General features: G+C 36.8%; 1 protein-coding gene across 5 annotated transcripts in view; it reads left to right on the forward strand.

Annotated features, from left to right (window-relative positions):
- Positions 1–13322, forward strand: part of IDE (insulin degrading enzyme) — a 101920-nt gene that overhangs the window by 36259 nt on the left and 52339 nt on the right. For all 5 annotated transcript variants that reach the window (XM_036265045.1, XM_036265046.1, XM_036265049.1 and 2 more), the window contains one exon: positions 2518–2687. In XM_036265045.1, coding sequence (XP_036120938.1) covers positions 2518–2687 — 170 coding nt within the window. The remainder of the gene's footprint in view (positions 1–2517; positions 2688–13322) is intronic.

The following is a 13322-nucleotide window of genomic DNA, read 5'->3' on the forward strand; positions in this document are numbered from 1 at the left end:
CTTATATTGATAATAGCCATTCTATTTTTTAAGCAATGTAGTAGTTTGAATTTATTCCTTAGCATGAAGAATATTGACAGAGTAAAGTCATAGATTCAGGATACATGGCTAGGTCAAAGTAGCCTGTTTCTCGTTTATTCTAGTTTATGTTTCCATCTTTAGGCAGCAGCTTTGAGTTATAATCATATTTTATATGTATTCCCAGAAGACTAACATTAATGAGTTCCCTGGGATCATACACTGAACCTAATTTCTTGCTTTACAAATGCTACTGCAGACGTTCATATAATAGATCTTTGTATGATGGAGGATGTCTATCACTTGGCTCAGAGTGAAAAATCCATTTGTATAAGAGCATCTTTTTAAAAAATGGCTTATATTGTGTCACAGTTGTGACCCTTTATGTGGGCCCATTCAGCTACGGTATGTAGTTTTAGGCACTTTTCCCAGCCTGAATATATTGAGGTAGGTAAAAAAGGTTGCATGTCCAGAAAAAAACTGTTTCCATATGTCTTTGATTATAGACTACAGATAGATGGATTTGTCTTTGGATTGGTAGGTGTAAAGTACTTAGCATAGTATTATAATCATTATTTCTTAAAATAAATATCGAATAATAACAGTCTCCTTGACAGCTGGACTGTGTGAGGAGCAGTTGCTGAGTTGTTATACATTCAAGAGTCTCTTAGATCCACTGAATAGTAGTTTCATTCAGACAGACCCTCTATTCTTGGCTTCATCTGAATTCTAGATCTTGATTTTATAAGATGGGGGCTAAAGTTTCTTAAGAAGAATTACTGTATGAAATCATGATTTAAATTGCAACCTGATATAGGAGAGTTAATTTATTAACTAAAGGTATCTTAGTTAAACTTTGGTGCTACTATTAAAGAATGGCCTCAAGAAAAGCATAGTAGTTACTTACGTTAGAGTTACATGCCATGTTATTTGTGGAATTGCAGCTTATTAAGATTTTTGAATACTCAAAATTTTATAGAAGCCCATAATTGTCTTAGTCAAACTATGTCAGGTTTTTCACTCATTTTTTTTCATTAATTAAAATAGATTTGTTTGTTTTTCTTCATAAGAAGAAAAATTCCCCAATAGAGCCTTTTAAAAGTGGTCACTTGCCCTGGCCGATTTGGCTCAGTGGTTTTAGCATTGGCCTGCAGTCCAGAGAGACCCGGGTTCGGTTCCTGCTAAGGGCACATACCTCGGTTGCAATTTGTCCCTGGCCCTGGTTGGGTTGTGCAGGTGGCAACCACTCGATGTGTCCCTTTCACGTGGGTGTTTCTCTCTCTCTCTCTCCCGGTCCCACTCTATCTGAACAAAAAATGGAAAAATGTCCTCGGGTGAGGATTAAATAAATAAATAAATAAAAGTAGGTCACTTAGTTTGTCCTAAAATGTGCGAGTCTTAGTGAAATTTCACTTAAAACTGTAAATTTAAGATTTATTTGCCTAAGAACTATCACCCACCTTTTCATATTTTGGAGAATTAGCCATATATAACAAGAGTTTTTATAGATATGCTGCATTGCAAATCTAAATAGATTGCTGCTGTCTCCAAAAGTCTGCCTTGACTTTTTGGTATTGTGACATTGTGATTTATAATAAGAAATATATATTTGATCTTCTTTTCTGGTTCTGACTCATAACTCCTCAAACCCTGGCAATTTCTTAATTGATGAGAGCCATAAAGGCGTCATTTGTTATGTTAATGAGGACTTTGGGGAAGCCCCTAGTTAACCTGAGGGTGAGAACCACATGATTAGAGAGTTGGAACTTTCAGTCTCACTCCTAGACCTCCTAGGAGGGGAGTGGGGGTGGGGATTAAGTTCAGTCACCAATGATAAATGGTTTAATCAATCAAGTCTATGTAATGAAGCCTTCCTAAAAACCCAAAAGGATGGAATTTGGAGAGCTCCTACGTTTGCCTACATGGAGATTTGGTGAAAGAGGTGTGTTCAGAGGGCACAGAAGCTCCTCACAGCTTTCCACATACCTTGCCCTATGCATCTCTCTTATCTGGCTGTTCCCGAATTATATATTTTTATTGTAAACCAGTAATCTAATAAGTAAAATGTTTCTCTGAGCTCTGTGATCTGCTCTGGTAAATTAATTGAATCTAAGAGGGAAGTTGTGTAATCCTCTGATCTACTGTTCAGAGGGTTGGTCAGAAGGTGCAAACCTGGACTTGTGATTGGTGTCTGAAGGGGGTAGTCTTGTAGGACTGAGCATCTCATTTTTAGGTTGTGTCATAACCAAGCTGAATTGTGGGATACTCAGCTGATGTTGGAGAATTGCGTAGTGGTATGGAAAAAAGATATGGGAATTAGTGTGATTATCGGAGGTGTTAACCTTTTTCTATTTTCACTAGTTATTTAACATATCTGGTTTAGATTGAATTCTGAATTTACATATGTCCAATATTATATTTTTCTTCTGTTACTTAGAACATATTTTAAAGGCCACTTTAAAAAAATAACAGCTTTCAAATTATGTTTCACACCCTTAGGTTTGCACAATTTTTTCTGTGCCCCTTGTTTGATGAGAGTTGCAAAGACAGAGAGGTGAATGCAGTTGATTCAGAACATGAGAAGAATGTGATGAACGATGCTTGGAGACTCTTTCAGTTGGAAAAGGCTACGGGGAATCCCAAACACCCCTTCAGCAAATTTGGGACAGGTTTGTCAACAACAGCTTTCATGCATGAATTCTTCTTGACCTCATTTAAAACCTATGGCATAGTATTGTATTTTACAGTTCAGGATAGAAGATTTCAGAACGCATTTTTACCTACAATCATTTTATAAACTCACAGTTTGGAGCTGAGAAGTGGTTGTTATATCATTGTTACTTTCTTTTATTGCTTAAACCATACCCTTACACTTAAGTTAACTGTCTGGTTCCAGTGTAGGCACCTATATTTGTGACTCGTGACCTGAGATGAGGCTGAAGCTTAGGTATATGGGCTTCATGGAGAAAGAAATGGATTATTGAGAATAGTGACCAAATATGATGTGAGTTTGTTGGCTAGCAAGGTATAGAATTGAATTCAGAGATTAGAAACAGACGAATAGCATTTTAGCTAGTAATTCCAAAAGAAGAATGTTAAACAGGAGTCGGGTTCTTGGCATTGGACTTCATATGTAATACTCAGGATGATATTTCCAAAATTTGTAGTCACAGTGACCTAAGCAATTATTTGCCCTGTAGAGGGTTACTCTGGCCATCCCATTCAAATAGGGGTCTAAATGTTTAAGGAACAGAGCAGTTAGAGTTGTGAATAGATATTAACCAGGATTTCAAAGGGAGAAGAGAATGGATTTTTAAAATTCTAAAGTCTGCTTTCTGATGGGGGCTACAAAAATAATACTTTTCCTCCTGTTAAGTTCTTCTAGCTGGGCTAATAATCAAATTAACAGACATTAATAGGAGAAAATAAAATTTTAATATATGCACACGGGGAATTTACATAGGCATGAAAATTTCAAAAACAGTGAGGCAACATTGGATATATAATGACATTTTGAACAGGAGAAATGGGGGAATGGAGTCTTAGAATTGAGATGAGAGAATGGGCAGTTTAAGGTGAGAAAGAGGGGAACACATGGCAGGCAAATCCTTGCTAGGTGACTCAGAAACAATGGGGCACAGAGTATCAAGCTAACAGACTCCTGCCTGAAGTCCTCCTATTTACCATACTTAATTCAAATGAGGCTAAAATGAATATCCTAAAATTCCCTTCCTGGAGTAAGCCTTTCTGTGTAAATCTCTTAGGCAGGAAGAGGTAGGGTTAAAGGTTCTTTCTGAGTCTTAATAAACAACTTAAAATAAATATCCCACCAGGCAGCTTGAGGGTGGCAAAACTTTGGTCCCCTTCACTTCTCAGTAGAAGTGCTATTTTTAATGCTTACTTCAAGGTTTGTTGAATCCTCTCTTCCCATTGCCTTCCCCTCTGTTCATCTACATGCAGAGCATCTGCTATGGGGATGGCTCTGTGGGAGGTATGAACCTATAGAAGACACAGACCTCTGCTCTCAAAGTGCTACAGTGTGTAAGGAGATTAGAGGTGGGGATGACAGGGCATAGAAAAAAATTAATGGGAGATTCTTGATTTTATAATTGTATCCTTTTTTTTTTAATTCAAATTTTTACTAAGAGGTATTTAAATATATATTCAATATTGAAATATTTAAAGTAAAAAAGAGCCCTGGCCTGTTTGGCTCAGAGGTTAGAGCATCGGCCTGCAGACCAAAGGGTCACAGGTTCGAGTCTTTGGCCCCAGTCAGGAGGAAACCAATCAATGTGTCTTTCTCACATTGATGTTTCCCTTTCTCCCTCCCTCTCCCTTCCTCCCTTCAACTCTATCTAAAAATTAATGGAAAAATATCCTCAGGTGAGGATTAACAACAACAAAAATGTGAAAAACAAAAAGTCTCCCTTTTCCTCATCTACTCTTGCCATTCCTACTTAACAGATGTAATTGTTCTGATAGGTTCTATGATTTTAAAAATACTGCTTTGGGGATTATAAAATTGCATATAACTAATAGATTGTTCAGTGCACTTTCAAATTTATGTTTTTTTTTATGTCAGTTACCATGGGGGACTTTTTAAAAAGACTATATAAAGAAAACTTTCTTTTAGTTTGGATACCATACTATTATATCCAGGGAATTAGCATACCTTTACAGAATTAGAAGTTTTATTTTATTTTTTTGTACGTGCCCCTAGCGGGAACCAAACCCGGGACTCTTTGGTCCGCAGGCCAATGCTCCAACCGCTGAGCCAAACCGGCCAGGGCCAGAATTAGAAGTTTTAAAAATCGCAGTTAGAAGCAGTGATATTGTATTCTTTAGATTGATATACTTGGCCCTCAATATCAGTATCATTGCTAAGATGAATGCTGTGGTTCCTTCAATGTCTGTGTAATGCTGATTTGTTTGAAAAGTGGCTTTAGTAGAGAACTTCAGCGTACGTGAGATATCAAGAAGGGAATATGAGTTTAAAAATTTTTTTTTCAAAATTATTACAACCAAATAATTGTCCTTTAAGTAATCCCTTTGGTAGGTTAGATACTTATACCAACAATGCTGCTATTGTGCAGAAATGTAGGGGCTCCTCTTTGGGAGTTGCCTTCTTTTAAATAGCCTCAGTGGTGACCAATCATAATCAGCATACTCAGGAAGCAGCCACAAATCTTCCAGAAATAAATCCAATGAATGAGGTGAGTAATGTTACTTCTGGTTACAAGCACAGAGAAGTCTTAAAATGTACTAAAGGAAAGTTTCAGGAGTGATTGGCAAAGAGAAGCATTGAATGGCTATATGTGTATGGTTGGGGTTTGAGGGCATACTGATTTCTGTAACCACCAACAAAGTTAAGCAGTTAGTCTGCAAAGGATGAAGTAATATAAATAGCTCAGAAATAAATAAGCCAGACTCGCAATACAACAGGACAGAGAATGTGATGTAAGTAGTGCAGATGCCCAGTTACCTGCTGATTTTAGAAATATAAACTAACATTCAACTTTTGGGAGTAGAGGTTCTGTCATTTCTAAAGTCAGATACATTTGAAAATATGATGAAAGATTCAGCCCTAGAAATTACACATATAGAAAATTTTGTAAAATTGATCCGCAAAGAAGAGTCCTTGTCAGAAGTTCATGCTTAATTTATTTCTGTTACTTTTGAGTGACTTTAGATGTTATTGTGAATGTGGGCCATTTTGCCCATCAGGGGTTATGATTTATTATTTTAATGTTGGTAATATTTAAATATAAACTATTTAAAATGATATTTACATAATAATATCAGGAAAAGCTGGGTATTTTTAAATGAACAAAATCCAAACATTGTGTTATTTTTAAGAAAAACTTACGATGTTTGTCCTTTACAGTGGTTTTTCATGCTTCAAAAATAGTATAGATCAGTGGCTTTCAAACTTTTTTTAAAACAACCCACAGTAAGAAGGATGTTTTACTTAGCAACTCAGAGCACATACATGTGTGTTTGTGCAAGCAGCTAAAACAAAAGTTTTACCAAACAATATCTATCTTACATTTTGGGATGAAGCCTGGTGTGCCCTCTGTTATATTGTGTGTGTTTTTTTTAATTTTGGTCTGCCAATACATTAAACTATTTTGTTATGATCAAGTGGATTTCAGTCCATAGTTCAAGTAAATCAAAGTCATAAGCAGTCATTTCAGAAGACTTAGAAAAAACATTTGTTAAAAATCAGCACTCATTCACGAACAAAAACAACCAAAAACTCTTACTCTGATAAAAACCTATGTCAAACATGATTAATGGTGAAGTTTCAAAACGATTCCCATTGAAAGTAAAAAACAAAACAAGAATACCCCCAATCACTCTTTTGTTCAGCTGTAGTATAGGTACTGATTGTTGCAATAAGTCAAGGGGGAAATGTGATATGTAAAAGGTGGAAAGGAAGCAAAAGAAAACTTTGCTTATTTCCTTATGATATACTTGTTCAAGAAAATCTTTGAATCAGCCATTAAACACAAGATACCTTACCAGAGTTGACAAAAGAATAGAAACACACTAATATTGTGTTCTTCATAGATTCCAAAATTCTCAACAAAAAACTAGCAAACCAAATTCAACAATGTATTAAAAGGATTATATGCCACAAGCAAGTGGGCTTTATACTAGGGATGCAATGGTGGTTGAACATCCACAAAATAGTGTGATTCATGATATCATCACAACCAAGAATGAAAATCATATGATTATCTTAATCATTGAAGAAGAAGCATTTGTCAAAATTCCACATCTATTTATGTTAACTCAACAAAATGAGTTTAGAAGAAACTTACCTCAACTTGATAAAGCCTATGTGTGACAAGCCCATAACTAACATCATACTCAGATAAAGATGCCCACTCTCACCACTGTTATTCAACATAGTACTGGAAGTCCTAGTCACAGTAGTCTACAAACAGAACGTCCACAAACAGGAACAGAAGAAGTAAAATTCACTATTTGCAGCTTACATACTATAGACAGAAAATCCTAAAGAATCCACCAAAAATTTATAGAATTAATAAAAGAATTCAGTAAAGTAGCAGAATACAAAATTAATATACAGAAATCTATCACGTTTCTATACATTAATGAACAATCAGAAGGAAAAGTGAAGATAACAGTCCCATTTACAATTGCATCAAAAAGAATGAAGTACCTAGAAATAAACTTAAGCAAAGAGGTGAAAGATCTGTACTCTGAAAACTATAAGACACTGAAAAGGACACAGATAAATGGAAGGATAGACAATACTGATGGATTGGAAGGATTAATATTGTTAAAATGACCATAATACACACATTTACAGGTTCAGTGCAATTTCTATCAAAATAGCAATGTCATTCTTCTCAAAACTAGAACAAATAATCCTAAATTGATATGGAATCACAAAAGACCTCAAATAGCCAAAGCAATCTTTAGAAAGAAGAACAAAGTTGGAGGTGTCACACTTCCTGATCTCAGACTATGCTACAAAGCTATATAATATTCAAAACAATATGGTACTGGCACAAAAACAGACACATAGATCAATGGAACAGAATAGAGAACCCAGAGATAAACCCTTGCTTATATGATCCAACTAATTTATGACAGAGGAGCTAAAAATATATACTGGAGTAACAACAGTCTCTTTGACAAGTGATGTTGGGAAAACTGGACAGATACATGTATAAAAATGAAACTGGACCACTCTCTTACAGCATATAGAAAAAAACCTCAAAATGGGTTAAAGACTTAAATGTAAGGCCTGCAATCATAAAACTCCTAGAAGAAAACAGAGGAAGTTAACTGTTTGTTTTTGTTTTTTGTTAATCCTCACCAAGGATATTTTCCCATTGATTTTTAGATAGAGTGGAAGGGAGGGAGGGAGGAAGGGAATGAAGGAGGGAGAGAGAGAGAGAAAGAAACATGTATTGGTTGTCTCCTGCACAACCCCAACCAGGGCTGGGGGATCAAACCTGCAACTCAGGTATGTGCCCTTGACTGGGAATTGAACCCGCAGCCCTGCGGTTCACAGGCCAATGCTCTAACCGCTGAGCCAAACTGGCCAGGGTGGAAGTAAACTATTTGCCATAAGTCTGATAACTTTTGGATACATCTACTTCAGCAAGGGATTTTGTTTGCTTTTTTTGTTTGCTTTTAAACAAAAGCAAAAATATGTGGGACTACATCAAACTAAAAAGCTTCTGCACAGTGAAGGAAATCTTCAACAAAACAAAAGGGTAACCTACTGAATGGGAGAATATATTCCCAAATGATATACCCAATAAGGAGCTGATATCAAAACTATATAAGAAACTCATACAACTGGACAAAAAATAAATAAACAATCCATTGAAAAATGAGCAGAGGACATGAAAAGACATTTCTGCAAAGAAGATATACAGATGGCCGACAGACAGGGAAAACATGCTCAACTTCACTAATCATCAGGGAAATACAAATTAAAACTTGGTGAGATACCACGCCTGTCAGGATGACTGCCATCAATAAATCAATAAATAACGTGTTGATGAGGATGTGGAGAAAAGTGAATCCTTGTACACTGATGGTGGGACTGCAAACTGGGGTGGCCCCTATGGAAAATAGTATGGAGATTCTTCAAAAAAATTAAAATAGATATACCATGCAACTCTGGCAATTCACTTCTGGGTATTTATCCAAAGAAAACAAAATCACTATTTCGAAAAGATATATTCACCCCTATGTTCATTGCAGCATTATTTACGATAGCCAAGATGTGGAAGCAACCTAGGTGTCCATTGATAGATGAATGGATAAAGAAGATGTTATACACTCTGGCTGGTTTGGTTCAGTTAGAGCATTGGCCCGTGGACCAATGAGTCACAGGTTCGATTTGGTTCAGTTAGAGCATTGGCCCGTGGACCAATGAGTCACAGGTTCGATTGCGGTCAAAGGCATGTACCTCGGTTGCAATTCATCCCTGGTCCTGGTTGGGGTCATGCGGGAGGCAGCCACTCCATGTGTCCCTTTCATATCGATGTTTCTCTCTCTCTCTCTCTCTCTCTCTCTCTCTCTCTCTCTCTCTGTCTTTTTCTCTCTTCTTCCCACTCTATTTGAACAAAAATGGAAAAATGTCCTCGGATGAGGGGGAAAAAAACGAACAATTATAAGATCATTTAGTAATTGTTTAAACAAACAAACAAAAAAACATGATAGCCCAGCCAGTGTGGCTTAGTGACTTGAACGGTGTCCCATGGACTGAGAGGTCCCTCCCTGTTCGATTCCCGGTCAGGGCACATACCCCAGTAAGGGCTGTGCAGGAGGCAGCTGATCTATGTTTCTATCTCTCTCTCCCTTCCTCTCTCTCTAAAAAATAAATAAAAACTTTTTAAAAAAAGATGTGAGATATATATGTGTGTGTGTGTATACACACACACACACACATTATATATATATATATATATATATATATATATATATATATATATATATATAGTGATACCTCGGTTCTCGAACGCCTTGACTTTCGACCAAATCGGTATTCGACCAGGAGATTCGAGAAACTTTTGTCTTGGAATCCGAACAAATATTTGGAACTCGAACTTCCGAGATGAGCCGAGTTGAGCCAAATGGCGTTCATTCGGCCCAGCGCGCCTTGCTTGCGTCATCAGTGTGAGTGCAGAGAGAGAGTCACGCTTTGTGGAGAGAGTCACGCTTTACACTGAATTTAACCCTTAGACATACTGTACACTTTTATTTCTTGTTGAGACTTATGTTTTTCTACATATTATATACAAATTAGGCCAGTAAATAGGCATTTTCTGGGGCTTGGAACGAATTAATCCAGTTTCCATTATTTCCTATTGGGTTTCATTGCTTCGGTTCTCGAACAATTTGGTTCTCGACCGTCCTCCTGGAACGAATTATGTTCGAGAACCGAGGTATCACTGTATTTCATATATAATAATTTCAAGTAACTAACTGTAGATGCATTAACCTAAACCTACACAATCCTGGGTTTTTAGACAACAGTTAAGATTTTCATGATTATAATTCAAGTTGACATTTTCCTGAGAACCTTATCAGACATACAGTTGGAGACAACTCTAGTTTCTAAAACAAATGTTTAAAACTTCAAATTTAGTCTTTCCCACAGACTATAAGAACTATATGGATGACTTTAGGAAAATAAATTGTGTTTCCTTGAAAATCAGCATTTATATACATTAGTACCTTAGTTTATAAAGTTAAAAAAAATTTTTTTTCTTTATTGATTTAAGAGAGAGAGGAAGGGAGAGGGAGAGAGAAACCGAAACATCGATGATAAAGAACATCGATTGGGTGCCTCCTGCATGCCCCCCACTGGGGATTGGGCCCACAACCTGGGCATGTGCCCTGACTGGGAATCTAACTGGTGACCTCTTGGTGCATGGGTCGACGCTCAACCCCTGAGCCACACTGACTGGGCTATAAACATTTTTTTTTTATCCTCACCCGAGGACATTTTTCCATTTTTTGTTCAGATAGAGTGGGAGGGAGAGACAGAGAGAAACATCAACATGAAAGGGACACATCAAGTGGCTGCCTCCCGCACGACCCAACTAGGGCAGGGGACAAACTGCAACCGAGGTATATGCCCTTAGTGGGAACCGAAGCTGAGTCTCTCTGGACCTCAGGCCGATGCTCTAACCGCTGAGCCAAACCGACCAAGGCTGCCCTATAAACTTTTTAAAAAAATAAAATTTAAATTGTTACAATGAAAATATAAACTAGCATTTACTGAGCTTTATAATTTACAAAATCTCATTCATGTCCATTATCATTTTTCATAAGAGTCACAATCTAAGTTCAGACACTGTGCTGAGCTTTAACCTGGATTCATTTCATCTTCATAGCAGTCCTGTGAGGTTGGTTCTCTTATTCTATTTACAAATAAGGAAATGGGTTTATAGAGGTTAAGAAACTCCTGTGTCCCATAGCTAGGAAACCAAGAAGCTGGGGATTGACCTCTTGGTCTTAACAACTGGGCATGTATCCATATCACCCCTATTTTACAGATAAAATAAATGAGCCTTAGAGATATTTGGAGACTTTTCCAAGGTTGCTTAATTAGTACATTCTGAAACCTGGACTAGAAACCCTGAATCTCCCAACCATGAAGCCAGTCTTCCAGCAGGCTCAGAGTGGGAGTCCAGTGGGTCTGCAGTCCTGAAATCCTCAGTCCACTGTGCGAGTTCACTGTAATAGTGACAGAGTCAGGAAGGTAGGATTCAGGATTTTGGTAGCAACATTTTAATTTTATATTCCTGATCCAACTGAATTAGCACTAAATTAGGACAGTATGTGTCTAGAGATTGAACTGGTATTTGTTATCCCTGCTGTATTCACATTGTTCTCCACACATGCATTTTTAGGTAGAGGAAAGCATCTGGACCTTTTGCTGAGCTTTCTTCCCTACTTTACTGCCACAGTCTCTATAATATACTCAGAAGCCAGGAGTCCCTCCTGCAATTCAAATCATAACAGTATTAGCTGCTGTTTATTGTATGTTTTTTTCTACTATATATCAAGTATTATGTTAAATACTTTAACATTTTTACAGATTTATTGTCATAAAGGAGATAGGTACAAATGCATTTGCTACATTATTCTCTACACACTATTTAAAGAAACACAGACATTACAAATACAGTTTGAGCATCTGATGTATACTGCTCCTGACAGATAACCTCTATCTTAAGTTTGGTGATTATCATTCTCATGCTTTTTTATAAAAACATTACTAGTCATGTATTTACCTCTAAGCAATATGTTATGTAGGTTTTTAAGCTTTGTAAAAATGATATTTTATAGTGAGTAATCTGTGCCACTTGTATTTTTTCTTTCAACATTATATTTTTAAGAGTTATCCATATTGGTGAGTATGCCTTTGATAAGATTTGTATTTTTACTTTTGCTGCTATTTGAATAATTAATTGGATGTATGTACCACTATTTATCATTTTTCTGTTAATGGAACAGTGCTGCTGTGAGCATTCCTTATACATGTTTTGTTGTACACAGAGTTCCCTAGGGTACTAGGAGTGGAATTCTCAGAGTGGAATTACTGTATAGTAGTACATGCACATTTTCAGATTTAACAGATTTGCCTAATTGTTTCCTATAAAAGTTGATTTAATTTGCACTCCCTCATGCAGTGTCTGAGTTCTCATTTCTCCACGTCCCTAAATGGTGTCATAGACTTTCCATTCTATTTATTGGATGTTATATAATATCTTATGATTTTTTACATATTTTTTTTCTAACTTGGTGCAAGCCTACCAATGTCAGGATGAGAGATTCAGCCTAAGAGAAATTAAATAACTGTTCCAGGTCATACAACTGGAAGGTGGTTTACCCTGAATTAGATGATAGCTCTGCCAACACCAAAGCCAGTTCCTCTGCACCTCCCTACCTAGGTAGAGATTAGGGTGCTGATAGTAATATAGTCCACTCAGTAATTTAAGGACTAATTATGGAATTCTGTGCATTATGTCCTGCTTTTCCTTTCATTTCCTCAGCTAACTGTTTCTTGAGAACTTCCACTAGCTAGCCTTCCTGTTCTTAGAAAACTCTTTTTTTTTTTGGTACGTGCCCCTAGTGGGAACCAAACCCGGGACTCTCTGGTCCGCAGGCTGATGCTCCAACCGCTGAGCCAAACTGGCCAGGGCTAGAAAACCCTTAAAGTTTGTTATAATAGCAAGCCTGATTCTGGCCCATTTGTACCCAGTATCCATGTTTCTCAGTCAGTGTATTGAGAACTGACTATCCTGACCCCAAGAGAGTCACAGTGGAGAACCTTTTCCTCTTTCTAATTCAGGAGCTTCTAAGGATACAGAACTGCCATTCTGGGATGTGTTTCCAAATGGACCACTGTTTCCTTTTTGTCATCACATATTAGGAAGACTGAAAACAATCCAGGCAACAAACAAATGATCATGTAGATTTGTAGAATAGTATCTGTTTGGCTAAAAGCCACTTTCAGAACAAATGTGATTGTCTCTTTTTATCAGTTTAGCAAGAGATCTAGTATCATTAAATTTTGTAAGTCAGATTGCTGTTGACAGTGGCACCTTCAGTTTATTTTTCATTTAACTTTTTGTTGAAGTATAATAAATTTATAGAAGAGTATGTATGGTTTTGATAAATTATTGTTGTTTTTACTTTTGCTGCTATTTGAAGAATCGGTGGAATGTATATACTGCTATTATCTATGTATAACTGAATTTTCAAAACCTGAGCACACCATAGAATCAGCACCCAATCAA

This window comes from Molossus molossus, unplaced genomic scaffold (assembly GCF_014108415.1).
Source record: "Molossus molossus isolate mMolMol1 unplaced genomic scaffold, mMolMol1.p scaffold_m16_p_17, whole genome shotgun sequence".
Taxonomy (NCBI): domain Eukaryota; kingdom Metazoa; phylum Chordata; class Mammalia; order Chiroptera; family Molossidae; genus Molossus; species Molossus molossus.